Below are 25606 nucleotides of genomic sequence, written 5' to 3'. Positions count from 1 at the left end.
TATGCTAATTTATCATTCATATATGCTGATCAACTTCAACTATAAACATCTATAATTGTAAAGTGAAAGCTTTTTTTTTTTTTTTAAACTCTGGTGGATGGGCACAACTCTCTTTTCAGCTCGTAAGTGTTTCTCGAGTTGGAAGTCATGTTTAATTTCAGAACAGTTTCCGATGGTTAGTTATTCTATACAAGTCCTGAAAATGACGTTTTCTCAGTGGACAACTGTTCTGTACAAGTTCCGCACTTTATAATTTGTGTAGCCACAAAGCAAAAGATTCTTCCCGTGTTGACACGAAGAAAACATTATGCAAGGTTGCTAAAAAAAGGTTTAATTTTTATGGAGCAATTCTGGTTTCTGATTGGTTGGTAGAACGTGAATTAATTTGATTTGTCAGTTCCTAGCAGCAGCGTTTATAAATAGAAACTCCCCGCTGTGAGGGACCATACCCCAATCATGAGTAAAAAATATTGCAACAGTGTTCCTCTTTAATGTTAAAAAAAGTTCAAATCAATTATCATCTGAACGATCATATTTAACGTTCAATTGTTCAAATCAATCTTTTGTTGACAGATGAATTATATCATGTTTTGACGAGTTGAGTCAGCATGTTTTTCACTACAGAAAACCATGTCATTTAATAACTCTAGATATGTGCAGGTATTTCAACTAGAACAATACTAAGACAAGTTTTCTAGTTTGAATGCTGATTGCACGCCCATGTCTTTCAATCGTAGGCGTGTCCCTTTTTCTTCCTGAGAGTCTCATGGATGGTTTTGCTCTTGAGGAAAAAAATAAAAATAAAAATCGACTCTGAAAATTCTTGTTCTTTCTTTCTCATCAAATCTTTCTTGGAGTTCAAACATTGGATCCATTGTTTTTTTTACTTCTTATGAAGTTAGTTGTCTATCGCTCCTAACACTTTCTTATAACTGAGACTATCAGACCATGTATGGAGTACTGTTGTCATATTTGGGATGGTGAATCGCTGTCCCATTTGGAGGTTCTTGATAAGGTGCAGAAATGTATCCGTAATTGCCCCACCCTTCCTTCATTGGATCAAAACCTGTCTTTAAACCTTTATGACCTGGTTGAACAAATTCATTCAGTTGTGAATATAACGGCATAAATAAAGTGGGAATTTATTCAAACACGCCTTATATGTTTTAGTTTAGTATCTGAATAGATGCTAAATACCTCCAGATTGTAAATTTTTTTTTTTTTTTTTTTTAAATTCAATTTTCACCCCAAACAAGGCACAGTGCCACTTTGAAGCAGGGGGGCTACTATCAGGGGCTTAATTAGCAGGGTCATTTGAAGGGAGATGAGTAGAAAGATGTTTGTTCACATTACACTTGAACTTCTGAATATCAGTACAATTGGGAAAGCAGAATCGTTCTTTGCTTTTGTTCAGCATGCCGCCATCTGTCTCATTTGACTTCGTTTGTTGTCATAAACACACTTTTTTTCTAAGCACTATGGATCAAGGTAAATTCATGAAATGCAAAAATTCCCAATGGTAGTTTAACTAATGAACTTCATAATTTATTCCAGTTTGAATGCAATCATAGTATCATTAGCCTTTAAACTAAAATAAAGAATAAATACTTTTTTAATCATCTACATCATAATTAAGGTCATAAAAGGGTTAAGACTCAAATTACATAATCATCATATCATTTGCATATCAATTCTTTATAAGCAACACATATTCTTAATTTTCAGGTTGTACTTCCATACATCACGCTACGTACACATTGCCGATGTCAACAATGAAAACTCTCCCACATTACCTGCATTCATCAAGGTCAGATTTCCATATGAATTGCTAATTTTCACATTTAATTAAAAGAAAATTGGATGCAACTAGACTATAATAGTGAAATTCAGAAAACAAAAAATAAAACAAGGGTATCTACTGATTTTTTTTTTTGTCAATTACAATCAAAAGCAATGATATCTACTTAATTGGCATGTCAGAAGTACTTAAATATTACCTCATTATTTAAAAAAAAAGTTTTTGATCATTATTGTACCTATTTACTATGCCTCCCCACGGGACAGAGTTAGACACCAGGGTCGTTTTTTAACGTGGAGAAAAGGTACAAAAATAAAAAATTGTCTCGGTCATGAAGGACTGATCCTCCACCGAAAGAGAACAAGAAATGGAAGTGCAGCATCTGAAGAACAGATGGTATTTATTTGCTCCCCCACCGAGCAAATTAGGCACAAGGCCGATTTTTAATGTGAGGAGTGAAGGGAGGGGGAAGGGAAAAAGGGGACCAGCTCCCGAGAGGTGGGAAATGGGAGCTGGTTAAAGGTCAGGGATGTGGGGTTGCCCCCACATCTGGTCTTTGCTAGTCATAGCTAGTCATAGCTTGCAGCATCCGAAGAACAGATACTACACTTTGATCTTGACCAAAAGGCCAAGAAAAATTTTGATCATTATTGTAACAAACAATCGACATATTTCTTTGGAAAAACATGACATAATCACAAAGGAAATAACTCAGTTATGCTAAAAACAAAGCAAAACACACAATTTATTTAAAAATTGGTAATAGTTATACGCTATTGAACTCCCTTTGGAACTCTTCCATGTTTTTTTAGCCAAACATTTTATTTTCGCTAACTTTTGTCCAAAAATGTTTTCTTTAATAAGTTTTTCTACTTTATCATTTTTTCATAAGTTTTTGATATATTCATTATTGTAACATGACAATTAAGTAGAGACAATGGGTTTGCCTTGAAATTCAATATTAAAAATGTTGAATTTCGCTATCATAATGTAGTTGCACTGAAAATTGTAAGGTCTTCTTACTTGTACGGATGTAAGTTTTGGGTTTGGATAGCCAGAATGAAAGAATGGTTTCCAAAATGTTGTATTATACACATTGAAGCTAATATGTGATGGGTTGCCTGTGTTTTGGATGTTAGCCCAAATCTAAAGAAAAAAAGAAATAAAAAATGAAATTGAATAAAATTAAAACAGTACTGCCCCTTATTTTGTCTAAAAATTAATTAACATACGAGGGTCATTCCAAAAGTGAAGCCTCCTATATTTTTTTAAACTCAAAAAGTTTAAGAGCTACGAAGATAGGCGTGTTACCATTAAAACGAGTGACCTTTTCTGCCCTAGAATTTATTTTCTACATAGTCACCATTATTCGCAATGCGCTTTTGCCAGGAATTCAATGACGCAGCTCTGCTTCTGACAAATGTCTATGACAAGGATTGCTTTCATTATAAATATTTTGATGGTAAGCTAAAACAAATGGAAAATAAAAAAAAAATTCTTTTGGTGAATTTGTAAGAGTTTGTTCTCTACATTTAAGATGGTTCATATATATATATATATATATATATATATATATATATATATATATATATATTGTATATATATATTGTATATAGTATGTTTATTAATACAAACTTTATTGTGCATACATGTTTCTGTTGATAATTCAGTGGTAAGTAGTAAAAACCTGAAAAAAGTGCTCAATACTATTGTAGAGCAAAAAATATTTTTTTATCTGCTTAGTTACACACGTTTCCACTTTCAGAATTGAGTTAACGATCCGATAATTTCGTCTGACCTTTTTCGTGAGATTACAGTCGGAGCTATTGTTTTTGAATTTGTACTTTCTATTTCTTCTTCCCCATAATAAACTTTCAAATTTGTAAGGTCTGACGAAATTATCAGATCGTTAACTCAATGGAAATGTGTAACTAAGCACATAAAAAACAGTAACAAATATATATATATATATATATATATATATATAGTAATTGTCTGTATTTTTGAGATGAGTTGTTTTCATTGATTGAGATTGTCGGACTGACTTCCAAGATGAGGAAGTCAGTCCGACAATCTCAATCAATATATATATATATATATATATATGAACAAATGATTAATAAAACATGTTAAAAGACATCTTGAAAAAGAGTTAAAAACATATTTAATTTTAATCCACTTATCTTGTGTTTCCTTTTTTAAAATTAAATATGTTTTTAACTCTTTTTCAAGATGTCTTTTAACATGTTTTATTAATCATTTGTTCATATTATAAGCTCTATTTCCTTTTCGGTTTTATTGAGCTTTTACATCTGGCTGAGTTTATTTTACTTGTAAATATTAACTCTTTAATATTTATAATATATTTTAAGTTTACCATTTTGATTACCTTGGTAAACTTATTGTAATTTTTATATATATATATATATATATATATATATATATATATATATATATATATATATAAACAGCATGTTTATTTATACAAACATTGTGCATACATTAAGATTTTTGTTCCTTAGAAGCGATGGTTGAGTTTGAATAAAATAAAATACGTATTAGATACGTTTGAAGCCAAAACAATGCATTATTACAAAATAAACAGACATTTATTTTGTTTGAAATTTATATTGAAGTTCATAAATATATTTTGAAGATATACTTCATCTTCAGTATGTCTTTCTTTTTTTGCCATGTTGTTGTGGGAGCAGATAATCAGAAAGTAGAAGTCCGTTTTTTGTTTTTACGGTAGTTTTTTAAATCTAGAAATGGTGCGATGGTCACGCGGGATTTATGCTAAGATATTTGTTCCTTAGAAGCGCTGGTTGAGTTTGAATAAAATAAAATATGTATTATATACGTTTGAAGCCAAAACAATGCATTATTACAAAATAAACATATATATATATATATATATACACTCATATTTATAGACACCCATATATATGTATATATATATATATATACACATGTGTATATATATATATATATATATATATATATATATATATATATATATATATATATACACACACACACATATATACACTCGTTATACACCCTTACCCAGCTATCCAACATATTCGTTCTCTGAATCTTCTTTCTGTGACAAGTCCGATATTTACATTAACAAAATAAAGCAATAATTACTAAATAAAATAAACAAAATGCATTCCACAGTTCCACAAAGTAATACAAAAAATATGCTAGTCTTTTTGTCCAATGGAATCAATTGCATGTTCATGAATCATTTTTTCTCGTTTTCCTTTTTTTTCAGTTTCTTGATAATGTATATATATTTGTATTTTTTCCATGAATATATTGTCTTTACAAATTAACAACTTTTTATATTTTTTCATCCCATGAACATTTTGTTAGGTGCTTCTACACTATTGGGTCGAAATTTTGTAGTCATGTAAATGGAATTTTCAGATAAAAAACAATGGTTCCAACTGATTTTTTTGTCAATTCTAATAAGTTACAATGGTAGCTTCTAAATTGTGCAGTCAAAATTACCTGAATATTACCGAATTAGTAAAATAAAACTTTAATCGTGGTAGTAGGTGAAAATTGCCGCCATCTTGTTTAAATTGAAACGGAAAATTACCTCCCTTTTGTACTCTCCTATGTTTTACTATCAAATTCTAATATTTATTTTCTTTAATAAATAATTTTCTACCTAATCGATTTCCGTAATTTTTGGATATAATCATCTTAAAAATATGAGAAATACATAGATACTAGTGTTGGGACGATTAATCGGAATCGGGAATTGAAAAAATCAGAAATTTTTGGGATATCGGAATTGGTATTGGAAAAATTATAGCCTAATTTCTGATTCCAGCCCAATTATTTTCATTTTTTTTTTTTTTTTGACAAAAAAATGAAACAAGCACAAATTGTTTTTTATTAGAAGTTGTTCATTTACAACATAGGACTGAGAAGGGCCACAGGATGGGTTATAAATCCTATTTACAGATTAAATATTGATTCACAGAGTTTAATTTATTTTATTTATTGGTCATTTATTGAGAGATAACTTGCCTATTCCCTTTGTAAACTTTTCACACTTATTCACTAAATGTCTAGATACCCCCATCTGGGATATTGATTATTAAAAGTTTAAATGCTGTGGCTGGGGTTTTTAAATTTCATTGGTGCCAGTAAATTGACGGTGTCTGTCATCGGCTTCTTTTGAAATAAAGTTTTATGACACTCATCTCTGGACGAAAGTGAAAAATATAGATGACACATGAAGAGACTTGTCCATGGAAAACTCGTCCATTTTTGCTATGTAGGAAAACTGGTCCATTATTGAATAAATATCGATTGAAAATACATTTTATGATCATTCTTGAAGGAGATATTGTTTTAAAGAGACTACACCCCCATATTTTTTTTAATATTTTATCTCTTTACTGTTTAAAAGATAAAATCGATTTACTAAGTGTTCATTTTCTACCTAGCTGGCTAAGTTTTTTAGTAGTTTAACTTATTTAAAGCGTTTATTCAGTTAAAAAAAAGAGACGTCAGATTGCATAATGTGTTTTTTTAATATTTATACTTATTTACCATTGTTTTAAAAAGAGCAAAATTGATTTTTCTACCTAATTGACTAAGCTGTTTGTGATTTAACTTATTTTAAAGCATTTATTCAGTAAAAAAACAAGTAGCGTCGAGTGTTACGTGAGAACAAGAAATAATGTTTGACATGAGGGATCACATCTTAGGAGTCTTGATAATCGCTCAAAAATAGAAAATTAAAGAAAATACTGAGGGAGATTTAGTTTATTTTTCAATAAGTTAAACTATTTAAATTTAATATCGTCAGTGAGTAAAACTGTTTTTTATCTGAACGTAAATTTGTATATTATTATTATTATTATTATTATTATTATCTATTAATACAATAGTGTGTGTGTTATTTTCTGTCATGCTGACATCCGGGTCGTTTAATTGTTATGTATTCCCATTCCTTGTAATAAATAATTTTACCAAAAATTCCTCATAATTTTGGTTTTGGTTTCGATTATAGCTAATGGCTCTCCAATAATCTATTTTTTTAAAATAATTTTACCAAGAATTCTTCATAAGTCTTGGTTTCGGTTTCGATTTTAGCTGATGGCACCTTAGTGATCTATTTTTTTTAATAAATAATTTAATCAAGAATTTTTCATAAGTTTTGGTTTCAGTTTCGATTATAGCTGAAGGAATTAAAGTTATAGTTATATATATATATAAAGTTTGGGATTCGGTTTCAATTCAAGCTAATGAACCAAAGTCATATCGATATATTTTTTATTTTTGAAATCGCAACTCTATAATATATAAAAATCGATAGACCATTAACCCTGTAATAATATAAAATCTGCAAGAATTAAAATATCATATTTAAGTGTATTTTACGAGCTGGCTACACTAAACTTTAACAAAATAGCTACAATAATATCAGAGTGTCTCCATTTACACTGAATATCTACAGAATGCCAACATCAATATATTACATATGAATCAGTCTCCTGTGGAATTTCCACAGGTCCCGCTAGTTATTATTATTATTATTATTATTATTATTTGCATCTCGTTTTTGTTTTTTAGTTTACAGTAAAGCAAATGAAATTAATAACTCACCAATTTTTCATAATTAAAATAAAAAAATTAACTTCATTCATAGAGAGAACGCATAGAATAGTAAACAAAGCCCATGCCCTCCCCATGTTAAAAATGGTTATCTAAATAGTAACATTATTTAGAAATTTGTTTATAACAATGGGGTGGAGTCGTTGTTAAATATTTTGTTTTTACGCCATTTTCTCATTTTGCCTACCAATCATCGACTATTTTCAACTGTTTATGAAAACTTTCAAGTAGCATGTTGTACACTAACAACGAACTGATACAATTTGGTTTTGCTTTAAAATCAAAATAAATATTTTGTCTTACAATTTTCAATCAATTACAAGGAAAACATTTGAGAAAAAAATATATGCTGAAATTACCCGGATATTTGAAAATTTGTTTGCAAAAAAAAAAAAAAAAAAAAAAAAAAAAAAAAAAAAAAAAAACCAACAAATCACTAATTAGATATTCATTAATTATAAAAGAATCAAAATCGGAAATCGTATTGGAAATTTAAGACGGAATCGGTAATTGTATCGGAATCGGGGAAAAATTTTGGTATCATCCCATCATTAGGAGATACCATTGTTTTCATTTGAAATTCAGTATTACGATTTCTGAAATTTCATCCCAATCGTGTAAAACCGGCTTTTGTTAAATTTTTGTAAAATCTACATCATGTAGTATTTAAAAATGAAAATAACAACCTAAAACAATTTTATATATTTCAAAGTATACACACATTATCCAGATATTATTGTTTATATAATACTAGCTGACAGAGCTAATTTCATAGATTACAATGAGTTCAAATATTTTCATAACTTGATGAAAAACAAAAAATAAATGAAAAAAAAATTCCTCACATTTTCATGGTTGACCATCGATCCAACGTTTTGTAGAGGAAGATGATTGCTTCTGCTATTGTAGATCTTTCTGTTCTTTGCATCCCAGATGAAATACTCATTATTTTCTTCTTCTGTAACAACATAGCCTGAAAAGCCGTCGGGAATTCCAGTGCCTGGAGTGGACAAATTTAAATCAATTATATTATACAGTAAAGTGCGTACATCTACTCTATTACTTGAAGAGCCCGAGACGACGAACCTGTAGTTTTGGTACAAAGAGAAACGTTTGTTCCTTTTCCCTCATATATAATAGAGAAATGATTTAAAATTAATAGGATTGATTTTAAAACTGACAGATTGATTAAGATCTCTTTGTTTTACAACACATAAATCATTTTCGTATTATTTGGATTCTTTGGACTACTGTCCTCGTCTGGAGTATTATATTCACAATGTTTTGGTGGATGTAACCTCTGACCTTCTCCATGTGTATCTTGTCAAACTGGGGAATTTGGTTGGTTGGTTGGTTGGTTGGTTGGTTGTTTTTGTTTTACGGCATATCAACCCTTTCCGGGTTACTTAATGCCGAATCCAAAGATTTTGAAGAAAAATTTTTTTAATAGAATATATTTGTTGTTTTCACGTTGGTTTCTATTTAACCCAGAGTTGGGACCCTAACAGGTACTACCACTCCGGGTCAGAGTGGACCTGGGAGCAATGGTAATTAAAGGGTGGCTCCACACTCCCCAAAGCCCACAAGCTGGGGCCTCACCACTGGATATAGTTTAAGGTCATATCCAGGACCCCCATTGAGGGACTTTTACCCTCTGCAGGGGGGACAGTCGGCATATTCTAATGCCCCACCGACAGGGCCGGGGAATTTGGACGGAACCCTTTATTTACTTCACGGGAGTAACATGCTCTTGTTCTGTCAGCCATGACTGGATAGAGCTCTTAAGTAATTCGCAATATTATTTTTCAATTACCACACTAAGAATTGAACTTTCAACCTTCAGGAGAATATCACCTTTACAGTTGATTTTTCCAAGTACTCTAACCACAGTGCCATGTCCAAATTCCCGAGGTCGACAGAAACATTCCCAAATTCGATAAGATCTATAAAGTTTTTTCTGCTCTGACATTAATATTAAAAGCTTACTTTTTCTATTTAAAAATAATTAAAACAAACTTCTTTATATACTCAGTCATGTATATGCAAGCAACTACATGAAGGTTAACTAATTTGCATATTCCTTTGAAAAACGAACATTAATTATTTATTTATTCATATTTTATGGTGTATTATTAAATGATTCGTTTCATTTAACTATTATGCATAAGTTTTACATCCTGCATAATTGCATGAAATTTAAGATGAAAACGTTCTAGCACACAGAAATATATATATATATATATATATATATATATATATATATATATATATATATATAAAAGTAACCTTGTCATTGAGTGTGTGTGAAAAGTCTCTACCAAACTCCTCTCTGAATATTTGGTTTACAGATGTGAAATTTGATATGTAGGGCATTTGGACTTATAGCATACATTTGATTTACTTTTTAGCCAGCCAAAATTGCTGCTACAGAGTCAAAATTGAAAAAAAAAAAAAAAGAGTTGACTTTGGCAGGGTAGGTTGAATAAAACATTACTCCTGGTTTTACATTTGCACATGTCAAAAATACAAGATTCATAGCTCAAAGTCACTTAATTTTTAACCTTTTGTATACATCTCTCGGTATCCATCCAGTAGCAATGTCAGAAATTTCGTGAAAATAGTGAATAATTCCACCCCATCTTTCCAAGCTTATAACTCCTCGAAAAATGTAATTCAAGCCCTAATTTTTTTTTTCAATTAAAGGAGCAAGAACCAAGGTTTTATTAAAAAAAAACAAAAAAAACAAAACAATGTGTTTTTTTTTTTAAAAAAGGTTTTAAACTTCGGACTTTACAGGTAAATTTCTAAAAAAGCGATTTTTTTTTTTTGTTTTAAATTTGAATATATTATTTATTGACCTTTTCTCTTCAATTTGTGATATATAAAACTCCACGACATAAATTAATTATTTACTTTTTAATAGACATTTCAAAATGAGAGGCGTGAATTATTCGACCCCCTATCTTTTTAAGCTTATAACTCCTCGAAAAATGTAATTCAAGCCCTAATTTTTTTTTCAATTAAAGGAGCAAGGACCAAGGTTTCATTAAAAAAAAAAAAAAAAGACAAAAAGAAACAATGTGTTCTTATAAAATAAGGTTTTAAACTTCGGACTTTACAGGTAAATTTCTAAAAAAGCGATTTTTTTTTTTGTTTTAAATTTGAATATATTATTTATTGACCTTTTCTCTTCAATTTGTGATATATAAAACTCCACGACATAAATTAATTATTTACTTTTTAATAGACATTTCAAAATGAGAGGCGTGAATTATTCGACCCCCTATCTTTCTAAGCTTATAACTCCTCGAAAAATGTAATTCAAGCCCTAATTTTTTTTTCAATTAAAGGAGCAAGGACCAAGGTTTCATTAAAAAAAAAAAAAAAAGACAAAAAGAAACAATGTGTTCTTATAAAATAAGGTTTTAAACTTCGGACTTTACAGGTAAATTTCTAAAAAAGCGATTTTTTTTTTTGTTTTAAATTTGAATATATTATTTATTGACCTTTTCTCTTCAATTTGTGATATATAAAACTCCACGACATAAATTAATTATTTACTTTTTAAGAGAAAGTTGAAAATGGGTGACACTTGGGAGGGGCGTGAATTTAAAAAAAAACGTTTGTCTAAAATATTATATTCGGTTTATTGGAAAGAACATAAAATTTCACATTGACCCTGAAAATATCGTAAAAATAGAATCAATAGAAAAATTTTGATAGATTTTTAAAATTTAAAAATTGAAAAATATTGAGTTTAAAAATTGAAAAATATTGAGTTCGGAAAATTCATTACTGTTTAAAAAAAAAAAAATATTTTTATTACTTTTAAAACAACTGTAATAGTTTATTTTGGAAGTATAATCCATAAAGAAAATAAATAACCCACTTTTAACAGAGAAATTACGAGATTTTTATATTGTATTCGCAGTTTCGTGTTAGGGGTGTCAAAAATTCCTACAAAAATTCTGATACTGCTATCCATCCAGTAATATTTTTTTAATAACTTATGAAACCATTACTATATATTGGATACTAATCAACAGGGAATTGGCTTTATAATGATAAATAAAAAAATCTGCATGAATTAAAATGTAATATTTATGTGCATTTCATGACCGGACAATGCTGAGCGACCTGCTAATATATATATATATATATATATATATATATATATATATATATATATATATATATATATATATAAGTAAATTCTTGGTACAGCAAAATGGAAGGAGAAATTTCAGAGGAAACATAATTTAATTTAAATACCAAAGAAAACAAAAAAAACAAAAAAAAAACGGGCAGGTGAAATTATTAAAATTTCCTTAAGGCCTTATCGTCTGACCCTCTAAGAGGAAACGTCAGAATGATAAATTAAAGGCTAAGAATCGAATGAGGAAAGAAGAGTTGGAAGACCAGTGAGAGAAAAAAAAAAAAAAAAAAATCTCACTGTTCAGGTGGTTTTAAATCAATAAATATTTCCAACTGATGTTTCAAAATCTTTTGTCTACACAGGCTAGGTCGAGAGTTATTAATGACTAACGCCTCAATGATATTGAGATGATAGTTCGACCTAGCACTATGGGTGGTTTTCTGTTTTATATAGTGCTAGGTCGAACTATCATCTCAATATCATTGAGACGTTAGTCATTAATAACTCTCGACCTAGCCTGTGTAGACAAAAGATTTTGAAACATCAGTTGGAAATATTTATTGATTTAAAACCACCTGAACAGTGAGAATAATATATATATTTTTTTCTCTCACTGGTTTTCCAACTGAAACCAATTTCCCTTCTTTCTTCATTCGATTCTTAGTTTTTAATTTATCATTCTGACGTTTCCTCTTAGAGGGTCAGACGATAAGGCCTTAAGGAAATTTTAATAATTTCACCTGCCCGTTTTTTTTTTTTTTTTTGTTTTCTTTGGTATTTAAATTAAATATATATATATATATTATAAAATTATGTAAGCTTTTTGAGAAAAATAATAAATAGATTTTAAAAAATTAAAGAATGATCTGAAAGAGTTTAATATTATTTAAAAGATGTGTATTTGAATTTGTATTAAAAAGAATATAAAGAAAAGCATAAATTAAAAATTTGTAAATAAAAAAAATCTATAAAATCTATTTTAAAATATTAGGTTGGTGCAAAAATAATGTCGTTTTTTTACTTTAAGTTTAGCGTCAAAAATGACATTATTTTTGCACCAACCTAATGTTTTAGAATATAAGTTAAAATGCACATTAAAAAAAAATAAATAAAAAAAATATACTATATGTTTAACATGCAAAGTGTATTTAAAAATGAAATGCTAATTATTGACAATAATAATAAACAAAAGCAAACAAATAGAAAAATGGATATAAATTAAACGATGACTAACCAATACAAAGCCAGGCTTTCTTCCCAATTCCAAGGAGGAGATTCGTTAGAAGCACACTGTGTTCCTCATCATCTCCGATAAGCATGTGAAGGAATTGCTATTAAAAAATATTTTTGGATTTGAGATTTAAAACAAAAAAAAACAAACATTATCTTTAACTTTATGAATTTCCAAATATTGATAAATGTTAAATGCAAAACTTATAAATACAGGTAAAACGATAAAATTGTCACCCCAGAAAAGACAACATGATTCCATTTCCGTTTGATGAAAACCGATTTTCTTTTTTTTGTTGCAGACTATCTACTAGTTGGCCAGTTGTGTACAAATCCCAAGAGCGATAGGAACCTTCTATCATGTCTGAAATTGACACAATGTTCAACAAATGAGATTGGAGATGTGTCGATGTACAACTCATGCTCTCTACCGATCAAAGTGATGGCAACAGAACCATTGCCAGCACTCTCAAAATGCATCACTGGATTGCCACAAATAACAGGGACGTGCCCAGGATGGTGAAAACAAAGTTTCCGGCCATGGTTATGGTCTTTGGTGTGGTTTCAAGTGAGGGCCACATCATGCCACCTCACATCTTTGAAGTAGACTTGAAAGTCAACACCAAAATGTATCTGGATGTGCTGAAGAGTGTGGTGATCCCCTGGTCCAATTAGGTGGCCACTAGCAGACCCTGGGTGTGGCAGCAGGACTTGATGTTGGCCTACAAATGTAAAGAGACACAGGCTTGGCTTCAGAAGGAGTGCTACACCTTTGTATGGCAAGACCCCAGGCAACACCAGATGGTCTTGTTTTTCAAATAGAGGAAGAGAGGGCAGAGGAGGGGGTGTTGATGTCTGATTGGGACAAAACAGAAATGTCTATGGGATTTTGTCAGAAAGAGAAAAAACAAATAATAATTGTTTTTATCTCATTGTCGTTATATATCTGTTAACATGAAAGGTTGTTTTTAAAACCTCTGTTGAGAGGTGTGAAGAGATCCAGAGATCCTTAGCTGATTAAGGCTGACAACTTAGAATGGGGGTCAAGGGTAAGGATCGCTGCCAAGCATTGTTCGACCTGGAATGACTAATCACTCCTAATTTGATAATAAGTAAAAACCTCAGTGCAAATGAGGGTTAAAATTTGGTAGAGATAAGTTCGAAGAGGAGGAGTAGAAATTAGGGGAACAGAGAGAGGGAGGAAATTCAAAAGAAAGAAAAGAAAAAGGAAGTACAAAGTAATAGGATAAAAGAAGAGAGGGAGAGGAAAAGAAAAAGAAAGAATAACTCCAAAAAGGTAGAGAGAGGAATTACTGATTTCATAAAAATGAGACACTTGGCTAGTTGGCGTCTTCTTTTCGCTCTGGCCGGCGGAAGCTTGTCGTGATAAAACAACTGAAGGAAGAGGCCCCTCTGAAAACTAGCCGAGATCATCACCAGTAGAAGAGGGAAGGGCACCTGCATCTAGAATCACTGCTTGAAATTAGCAAAAAAAAAAAAAATAGTGATTTTTAATAACCTGAGTTTTCCTTTCTGCACGACATGTATGCTAAATTTATTGTCAATAATGTAAATTGTGATACAGAAAATTTCCCTGGCGTTGTTGATCATTTAATACTTGCAACTTGTGAAGAATGACCCATTGATTCAGCTGCCAGGATCTTGATCTTCAAGCTGTAACAGCGAGAGACGCCTACTTGCCAGTTCCAATGCCTGTGAGAGAATCTGACCACAGAACCTGACGTAGACGATCACCTAGTCGTGTCCAGGTATTGGCCGGACTTGGGGTTGTGAGCGCTGTAAACCCTGAGTATCAGCGGGCTGATTTCCGAGGGTCTGAGAGAGATGGGTGCATGTTGAGGGGTCCAGTACTCGACAGAGTAGAGGTGTGGCCACACGCACTTACGGTTAGTGCACGTTGCCTTATATTGTGCGTGCATGGCCTGTGGGTGCTGTTGGGGTTACATTTGTACCCCTCTAACTGACCCCCCTCCGCCCCTAACCTGAACCTGCTGGACTACTTCGTTTAATCATACGTTCAGAACATCACCAACATGACCTCTCACAACACCAAAGCCAACCTGATCGCCGCCATCCACTGAGATCCTACCAGTGCTTGTGGAAAAGGCATGCTCCCAGTTCCAGACCCGTATTATGGTGGTGATTAAGGCTGAAGGCGACTACATTGAATACATGTCAGTTCTACTGCATAATCAAGTTACCTGAATTGATTTTTTTCAAGAAAAGTTTTAAAATAAAGCTGTAGTGTTGTTTTCTTTAGGGCGACAATTTTATTGTTCTACCCTGTATTTGAGAAAAAGACATTTCAACAAGAAAAGACCATAAATAATCAGTGTTTGCTCAGTTTACCCACCATAGTTATGAAACTCCTTACCAGCTGACTACAATCTGATTGTCTTCAAGTCCAATGTAAAGAAGTTCTTGATGAACCGCCCCCCCCACCCCCTAAGTAATTCAATTTACAAAATTCCCACTACTTATGTTTAGTATGCTATAATCACATTGACTAATGTATACCCATTAACCCTTATCCTCGAGTGGCCTCCGGGGCCTTGATAAGTGGTGATTCCTGTGTTAAAAAAAAAAATTACTTTCCTTAAAAGAGCTTTCACACGTAAAATCATCTGATAATCTGGATACTAACTTGTCGTTCACTTCTTAAACTTCCCAAACAGAAGAGTTCCCTCAGAATGGTTTCAGCAAAATATTGAAGAGAGATGAACTGGAAAAAATGTTTATCTTTTATATGATACGCACACGCACACACACACACACACACACACACACAACAGATTACTCAATAAGTCCTGGGCTTAATTCATAGCACAATCTTTAAGCAAAATTCAATTTTATTTATCAATAGTTTCTCTCTTTAGAGTGATACATTGTTTCCAATGCTTTTCTACTGATTTGATGTCTTTTTTTTGCTGAGCAAGTTGTCTTTGGCCTCAAAATACATTTCCGTTTCCGATATCAATTCTTTGTTGGAGCCAAATTACTTTCCTGCAGCATTTTATTTAGATCAACAAACAGTAGTTGCTAGGGGCTTGATCTGAAGAAATGGAATGGGCCTGAAAGCAATTCAAAGTGCAAATCATATTGCTTTGCCATCATAGCAACTGACTTATGACACCGTGCAGTGTCTTAGTTGTCTATATTTGTGGTAATTTTTTAGCAATTTCTTCTTTGAAATACACTAATATTATATTACAATAGAAAAATGCAAGCATGAAAAGTAATATGGTTAGACTTAAATATGGAAAAGTAAAGGACTAGTTGTTAACACTGGAAAAGAAAAGGACAAGATATTCTAGTGAAAGATATTATAAATTTATAACCGAAAATATTGTAGTATTAAGAATTGATTATATAATGTTATAAATTGAATTAAAAAAAAAAATTCTTAATGCTACAATATAAAGTTATAAATTTATTATATTTTTTACTAGAATATCTTGTCCTTTTCTCTTCCAGTTTTAACAACTAATCCTTTACTTTTCCATGTTTAAGCTTAACCATATTACTTTTCATGCTCGCATTTTTCTATTGTAATCCATGATTTTTCCAGGCTTCCAATAAATTCATTTGTTTTTTGTTTAATTTCAGTCTTATGTTTTTACCCCATAAACATAGATGTAATAACAATGTATGGCACTTGTCTGCTTTCAATACTGCCCACCCAATTATCTTCCTTTCAGGCTTTCATTCTCACTTGTTACTTCTTTTTGAATTAGTAGCAACACTAGTCGCTGAAGCGACATGGTTGCTATGAAAACCAGTCATAAAAAACGTCGTTCCCTCCTTATATATTTTTATGATTTTAAACACCAGAAAATTTATCATGACTTTCGTTTTACTGAACGAAAATTGAAAATTTCTTTTCACAATATAGCCGAGAAGTTGATCTATAAACTGTAATAATTGTTTGAAATTTGGTCAAAAAATCAGTGAGCGGTGAAACTTTAAAGCAGTTTTAAATGACTAAAACTTCCACCTAACCATATATTCAAACACGGTAGTGTTTGAATTATAATAGTCGTTATTGATGGTTCTTCATTGCTAAAGGTAATTAATGAACAAAATACCTAATGCATCCCAAAATACAAAGACCAAAACCTTGCCTGCTGATGTTTGCCACTTTGGACTGCTTTCACATGCTGCTGTTCACATAGATGATTGCCAATTTGACTCTAAGTAAAGTTGTGGATCCATGTTTCATCCATTGTCACATATTGACACAAAACTCTTTTTTGTTGCATTGTAACAGTTGCATATAAGACATTGAACCATCCACAGTAGTTGTTTCTGATCAATTGTGAATACAACACCCACTTTGAACAGTTTTCTCATCGACAAATATTCAAGCAAAATGGTCGATACACTGTCTTCCTATATCTTCAACTTCTCTGCTATCTCACACAGCTTCAATTTATGGTTGACCAAAATGAGTTGGTGATCTTAAATGTTTTCCGGATAACTATCAAATCTGTACAGACTAGTATTCAACATTACTTGTATCTATACAACGACGTTTAAAATCAATATACGATCTCTTAACTATTAATTAATTAAAATCAATATACAATCTCTTAACTATTAATTAATTAATGTCAATATACAATCTCTTAACTATTAATTAATTAAAATCAATATACGGTCTCTTAACTATTAATTAATTAAAATCTCTTGTTTCCAAATCCAAATAACATTTATGAAGCCATCATTTTACTTGAACAGTATTTATTATAATCAGAAAGCAATGCTTTATTAACACATAAAATCCAGATTTTTCCAATCTTTTGAAAATTTGCAAGAGTAGTTTCACTTAAATAACTATAATTTGTAAATTAATAATCTGATTGAACTTAAATTTTTGCATGCGCTATTTGAAGGATAGTACTTCATGAAGATCTGGATTCTTTTTGTATTAGTGGTGCTATCTATGTGTCAGACTCTGGACGTTTTTTTTTCAATTTTCTTATCACTTTGTTGAAGTAGGGGATGGGGCATCCTACCAGATGCTAGACATTCACCCACTATCTCATATATTCCAAACAAAAGATCTTTTTAAGATTCTAATCGTCCTTTTAAGTGCAATTGTTTGAATGTCTCTTGCACTTGGTTCACTGAATATATTTGCTGGGCAGTTTTTGAAAAACTTTTTCATGAGTCCAGTTGCTCCGATTGTAACAGAGCACATGTGGGCATGGGTGAAAATATCAGTAGGAGTTGTAGGATAGCTGGCTTGCGAAGATATTAGCAGCAGTAGCAAATTAGGAAGTGTGCTTGAGTTTGCATCACATGAAAACAAAAAAATTCTCCATGTGGTCAGAGAGAGAAGCAAAGTGCGTGCCACAAAAGATGGACATGTAAAGTCAAAGGCAAGAAATGGCTGGTTATGGCCAGCGTGAGGTCAAGAGAAAGATAAATGTTTCTCGGGTGAGATAGATGTGTGGCTCTGTGGTAGCAGCGAGATACTTTTAAGCTGGTGTCAAGATGACTGTGTTTTGTTAAGACGAAATGAACAATAAAAAAAAACAAGAAGCGAACATTGTTTGGAAAGTAACGCTAATAAATGTCTTTTGCTAAAACAGAAAAAAAGTCGAGTCGGATTTATTTATGTTTTATTTGTTTGTCCATTTGCGATGGTACGCTATAATTACTGTAATGATGGAGATCTTCCCAAGATTCCAATTTCTTTTCATATCATACTTATTTAGTGAAGTGTTATGTGCCCATATATTATTCATATTATTGAATACTTACATCACATGTTGACCAAATATCACAATGGCAAGGAAGGACAAAGTTATCATCCACATAAGGAATCAAAGATACGTATTTGAGAATCATTTCCTTGTAAAAAAAAAAAAAAAAAAGACGTTTAATCAAATCAATTTTCTTTGACATAAAATAACAAAGAGTTGTTGGTTGTTGTTCAGAATTCAACCTAATTTAAAAAAAAAACCCAAAAAACTACAAAGTTTTATGTTGTATGTACATGTCACAGAATGAAAATGTTGTATTCCAAAATGTACATAAATTAATCAAATTATATAGAAAATCATTTATTTTACAATTTTTAGTTAGTATGGAGTTGTCTTCCTTTATTTTTTTAAGATGGTAAAACAAAGCAAACCATCATTGCCTCCTCATAAAATTTGATTTTCTTTAGTGAAAAAAAAAGAAGCAAAACTACTTGCTTAATTTATATGATTTTTGGAATATGACATTTTTGTTCCATGATATGTATATAAATAATAAAATCTTTCTGTATTTTTTATTTTTTAATTAGGTTGAATTCTGATTAAGAATCAAAGATTTTACAAACAATCGATTGAACATTTACAAAATTTCTGAAATTATGAAAGTTTCAAGAGAAAAAAGATACTAAATGCAATTGTGTAAATGAACAAAAAAAAATTCTTTCATGATGATCAGGTTTTATTTGTATACCATGTGTGGGGCATTGCAGTGATGTTATTTCACATCTGAGGTGTATATAATCCAATTATACACACTGCAGCTGGCACCTCTTTCAAATCTCTATAATTGTCTTAATTCAAGGGTTCAAAAGAGAGTCGCAAATCTGATAGGCCCTAAACTGGCATCTAAGCTTCAGCCTCTGTCCCATCGTCGAAACGTTGCATCCCTCTGCCTGTTCTACAAATATTATAATGGTGAATGCTCTGATGAACTGCAAGCACTTGTGCCCCCACGACGTGAACACCCTCGACAGACCTGACAAGCTGCAAAATCCCACCCCCACACTGTAGAGATCCCTAGATGTAAAAGATCTTTCTACTCCAGTAGTTTCTTCCCCAGAACTGCTAGACTTTGGAATTCCATTCCAGGTCACTGCTTCCCCAACTGTACTGACATGCAAAAGTTCAAGTGCAACGTGAACCAACATCTCGCTGCCCTAATCCCTACATAGTACCCCAGTAGATGTTTCCCCTGATAGTAGCCCCCTACACCAAAGTGGCAATGTGCCTTGTTTGGGGTGAAAATGTAGTAAAAAAAAAAAAAAAAAAAAAAAATGGACACATGAGGCTTCTTTCCAATCAAAGTTTTATTAGCTTTACACAGAGAGAGAGAGAGTTGTGTGATACAGATTTTGAAAAAAAACTACAAAAAACTTTCTATGTTAAATAACTTATAAACAAATATACTGCAAAATTAAAACAAACAAATAGTATCAAATATTTTAAAATCAAGAGTCTATCTTTAAAAAATATCAAATCATTTTTATGATACCTATCAGCTAACTAAATTATTACACCTATTTTATAATTTTTAAAGTTTATAAAGAAATATTAATTTAATGAAATTTAAGTTAGACCTTTAAAAAGAAAAATACTTGTAATATATTTAAACTAAATTCTAAACTTATGTTAGATAATCCAGATCCCTGAAAATTACATCAAAAGAAAAGTTGGTCAGAAGCCTGCGTGGATGCCCAGGAATGATGTTAACGGTCAAAATGTGGGATATAGAATCCCCGGGGATTGGGTCAGCAAAATTGACTCACATTTTCAAGACAATGCATGTTGGAATGTTGAGATCATCTGGGCCAATAAAGGAGATGGCAGAAAACAGAGAGAGGGAGAGTGACCACGACGGCCGAGCTAAGCGATTCTTTTTCTCCACACACCACCCCCACCCCCGCATGTCGTCATTAATGTCAAAACTGTCATTTAGAAACGGAAAAGGTTATTTTGAAAGAACAAAATATTTTTATAATCAGATGCGTGTGTTTTATTATCGCCAATTAGTGTATAAATCGAGAAATGGCAAAGGTTGATTTTTAGAAATTACATAGACTTTAAAACCTATTTGACGATCTGCTGCAGCGGATATATAACACTAACCTATTTCTGGTCAGCTCTTTATTTATTCCTCTTTCTTTCAAAATTCATTCTTTTCAGATTTTTTTGTTTTGTTTTTGGTTGGCAACTAACTGTTATCTCTCTACTAACCCCAGAACATGCATTCATTCTTTTAATGTCTGCTAAATACTTGTGAGTAGTGTTTACAGCATCAGATTTTATTTTTTTAAGCATAGTAAGAGCGTATGACCACAAAGATTTCGGTGGTTCTATTTATAACCACGTGTAATAAGTACAAAACAATCAGATACTAAAACCGTTTCATAAAGCATCTGGAACCTTTTTTGAATTTCTCAGTGATATGTTTCAGTGTAAACACGAAAAAGACCATTATATTTCTGCAAATCATCACTGGATTAACTCTTTATCTGCGAAAGTTTCTCTAACTAAATTTATGCTGCTATTCTGGGAGGAGGGAGGGGGAGGGGGGTGGAACTATATTTTTTCTACTACAAGAAAGTATAGTCACTCTTGAGCGTTGAGTCAAACAAAGTTTTCTGTACAAATCTCTCTATACTGTCCAGACTTAAGTGCCAGTAAGAATAACATTACAGATCTATCGTATCACTCTTATATCATTTCTCCCCATGCAATGCATGTCCTCAACCCTCGCTAATCAGGTTTCACTTTCATATATTATAACACTGCATAGACAGGTATGATGGATTCTTCCCTTGGTCGACAGTGGTTACACTCTCCTGATTGATAATGGCAGGAGTTTCCTGAACTAACTCCATTCACTCCTAATTCTTGCAATAACACTAGCACTTGCTCCAACCTATGTGTTAATGATATAGTCAAGGTAATAAATCCTCTGTACAACCTCAATAGGTTAGCCATCCAACTATACTATCTCAACATCTAAGTTGTCATCCGCATCTTCTCACCCATCATTGGTCAGGTTTCAATTCTACACCTCACACCATAATACACGTGCCTAATAGATACTTCCCTTGGTCGACAGTTGTATATAACTGAAATATTTGTAGAAATTGAGTCTTTACAAGATTTGCTGGTGTTTGTTTAGAACCCCCCCCCATCATCATCATCATCATATCATGAATCCAAAGATTCTATTGTTGGCATTGCCCCCCACCCCCCGATATTTTTCTATTCAGAATTCTTTCTAGAATGACATCGGGTACTTACAGGAGAAAGTAAGGTTGCCAACATCTTAAGTGATAGTGATTTCTGTGGCACGAACTGAATTCAAACTTGGAACAACCAGGTCATTAGTCCATGTCATTAAACACAGTTACCTACCAGAAATACCCTCCCCCATGAAAAAAACAAAACAAAAGTAAAGCATAATCTGTCTGATGTACATACTGGTGACAGAAAAAAAATTGTACACCAAAAATCATGTAAATTGATCAAGTAGTTTTATTTTCATAAAGAAAATCATTTTTAAGTAAACTTTAATTTTTCTGATGCATCCCTCTCCATGTCAAGAATGGCTTTCTAAAATCTCCCAAAAGTTTGAATTATTTGGAGTTATCTCCCTTGCTGCTTTGAACTATTTTTAAGATGGTGTTATAAGATCATCGCTTATCTTTTAGCCATAAAGCTTGATTTTCTTTATAAAATAAAATTAATTGGTCAATTTATGTGATTTTTGGTGTATGATATTTTCTTTCCATCATGGATATGTACATCAGAAAGATTTTGTTTTTTTTTATATAAAGAGAGTAGAGTTCAAGAGAAGCACCAAATTTTTTTTTCTTCGTGTCATTTAAAGATGAATAAAAAAACTCAAAAAATTTCGACACTTACTTCTGTATTGCTAAGTGCCTTTCCTTCTGTGAATTCAGCTGGTGGCGCCAATGCTTTAAAGAATCTGGTGATGAACACTAACTTGCCCGTAATATCGATAACCGTTGTCTTGAAAGTCCTCGACGGCCATTTACGTTCAAGTTCACTCTGCCAATTCTTGCAATACTGCAACAGATTTTCATCTTCACTGCTGGAAAACTGAAATTCATTGAGAAAACTTTTGAGTATAAGTATATAACAAATAGACATATTGTGTTCTCTATTAGATAAAGAGCAGTTGTTTGTCCAGAGTGAGGAAAGAGAGGGAGGTGAAAACGAGGGAAGGGGAACAAGAGAGATAGAAGATCTTATAGAAATATGTCACACTTTTTCCTGGACAACACCAGGTAGTCCTGCTACTCTATAATATAAAGGCTAGTTGTATGTATGTATATACACACAAACACACACACGGTGCTAGTTGGCCGTTGAGAGGACTCCCATAAGCCGTGGTGAAGGCAACCTTTCTAGGAGAAGCAAATCTCTGATTTAAAAAACCATAAAGCGGGAGACCAGTACCCGCATTAAGCTGGTCTGCAGTTTAACTTGTTGCTGGCTATCTTGCTCTTGCTTGTTGCTGGATCTCAACATCTTGAACTGAGAGAGAGACTTAGCTGTCGTACAAAGCTAAGACTCTGTAACATCATCTGTGTATAGATACTCCCTCAAGCATTTGTCTATAAAAATGGTCCTGTGGCGATGGAAGTCATTTTCGGTCTCATGGACTTTAAGTGTCTGAGGGAGTGGCACTCGTCTGACAAGACGTTGCAATCATCATGTATGTATGTATATAAAACCAGTGGTGACATGAAATAATAAAACGCTTATCTTCTGATGATTGTGTTTCTTTTTTTTTTTCACTTACAATCTTCCAGAACTCATTACTGAGTGAAAAATGTCTTTTCAACTTTTTATTTTTTTAATAAAACGAGTAAAGTAAAAATATTTAAACAATAAAAGTTTATTAGAACAATATACTCTATTTTTTTTTTTTTAACAAAGGTAGTTTAGAAAACACCTGAGGAAATTCGGATGTCTATACTCTCAAATCTCAACATATAATTCAGTGCTTATTTAGAATAACACTTATTCAAACAAAACAATACAGAAAAAATCTTTATGATGTACGTACTCATCATGGAATGAAGATGTCATATTCCAAAAATCATGTGGGTCTGACTAGTAACTTTTCTATTTGGCTAGTAAATGAAAATATTTAGTTATCAAAGGTTAACTAAAGATAAATGTGTCCATAGAACCCTCAAAACTAAAAAATTACATAACAAACACTCACAAAGTTAATATTTTCATGGTCAACATTTCCCTGGATGAATAATATCTACAATTTAGAAAAAAATTATTCATTCTTTGACCATAAACTAGATTGTGTCGGCTAAAGGATGGGGTCTGTTTGCCAGTCATTAACTAAGGGGAAGTAATACTAACTTTTTTCAAGGAGTTATTTTCCTTACACTGATTCATTCTGTAAAAAATTTATAAAAATGTGTACATGTATGCATGTTCATAGGGAGGTATGACCTGAACAGAGAAGAAAGAGAGGGTGGACAGAGGGAGGGGGAAAATAAGGAAAGAAAAAGAAAGAAATACAAGTTTAAATGGAAATATATTACATTTTCGCCACGAGACAGATAATCATGATAGCTTATTAGTAAAGGGAATTCATGGCTTTTTTATTTTTTTTTTTATTTCACTTGAATTAGATCTCAGAAATCAACAGACACATTTTTTAGGCTAACACTTGTCCTCTACATGAGATACACAGATATCCAAGTGTTCAGTTAAATTTCTTCTTTATATTTTCAAACATTGTGCCAGTAAAGCAGTGAAGAACATTAATTTTTCTTTCTTCAATTGACCATTTAACTTAGTTATAGTCTGTGGCGGAAATAATGCAAAATGTGACTTACTTAAGTGACGGCGTGCCTCTGTCTATTCTGTCTGGTGACAAAATCAAGAAAGGAAAGAGAAAACAAAAACTTCTGTCTATAGACAATTTTTTAATATACATATAGTGTTAATTTGCATATGAGGACAATGGTTGCTGTGAAAAAGAATAAAGGAGAAATCACAGGGCAGTCTTTTTGTTTTTGGACTGCTGTGAGAGAGAGAGAGAGAGACAGTGAGAATGGTCAGTAAAGATTACAATTGGAGGTGGGAGTTGGTAAAAAGGAGTTTGGACAAATATTTATTATTATTATTTTTAAACCTCAGTTTCCTTCATAGTGCATATTTGTTGTGGTCTTTACTTTGTCCTGCATCTGGTCTAGTAGAGTATCCAGCTAAGAGATGTTACAGTGTGCCGTCATGTTGATGGGATCTTATTTTGGCTTTGAATAGTTTGACTATTTATTTGGTCAAGGTCAAGTATCCTCATGTCAGATAGTCCTGACAAACCCCTGTGCAGAGATTGATGACACTCAAGGACAATGTCTTGTAAGCATTCAAACTTCTCGTCTTCAAACTCCATTCACTTGTTTTTGTGTCTGATTTAAAAGTAGAATGCTTAGATGTAGAAAACATTTAGAATTTTCACAGTGTTTGATCCAACATTTGGTTTAGCATGATCAGCTAGTTGATTGAATTGGGCCTACCACTCGTCTAGCTAAATAATCAGCAAATTGGTGTGTTAGAGTTTACGATCATATGCCCAGTTTAAACTACCAGGATCCTGTCCTTAAGCATTATGGATTACAACTTAAGATGGCGCAATCAAAGGAGGAGAGCTAATGGGTTAAAGAGATGTTTTATTTTCAAAGGGAATTACAATTCTGAGTGGCCAGACTCCAAATCAGAGATATCTTCAATTTCTCTTTTGCCCCTCCCCTTTTCTTAATCTAACAACTCTCAGCTGCAAAACGGTCTGCTATTTGTATGCTCCAAAAACACACAACCCACTAGACATGCAGTTTAGTTCATGTTTACATCTGGATCAACTGTTAGTATAAAAGTCTGCAAAATAAGAAAGTCTGAGTAATATTCTGATAGAGCAAAGGTTCTTTGGGTCATTTATAAAAGGTTGAGTTTCATAAAGAGATGCAA

At 32.1% G+C, this 25606-nt stretch overlaps 1 protein-coding gene and 1 pseudogene across 1 annotated transcript in view; both read right to left on the bottom strand.

The window, feature by feature from the left end:
• LOC145297853 (coiled-coil and C2 domain-containing protein 2A-like) overlaps positions 1-25606 on the bottom strand; it is a 220229-nt gene that overhangs the window by 6587 nt on the left and 188036 nt on the right. Inside the window, exons 35-39 of the mRNA XM_080144180.1 lie at positions 22508-22705; positions 18612-18701; positions 12829-12925; positions 8284-8438; positions 2822-2944 (exon numbers count right to left, since the gene is read on the bottom strand). Coding sequence (XP_080000306.1) covers positions 2822-2944; positions 8284-8438; positions 12829-12925; positions 18612-18701; positions 22508-22705 — 663 coding nt within the window. The remainder of the gene's footprint in view (positions 1-2821; positions 2945-8283; positions 8439-12828; positions 12926-18611; positions 18702-22507; positions 22706-25606) is intronic.
• Positions 2276-2438, bottom strand: LOC145242956 (U2 spliceosomal RNA; annotated as a pseudogene).

Source organism: Euprymna scolopes, chromosome 2, assembly GCF_053919585.1.
Source record: "Euprymna scolopes isolate OS-2025 chromosome 2, ASM5391958v1, whole genome shotgun sequence".
Lineage (NCBI taxonomy): Eukaryota > Metazoa > Mollusca > Cephalopoda > Sepiida > Sepiolidae > Euprymna > Euprymna scolopes.
The sequence above is the reverse complement of the archived record's forward strand: the minus strand, read 5'-3'. Positions and strand labels throughout refer to the sequence as shown.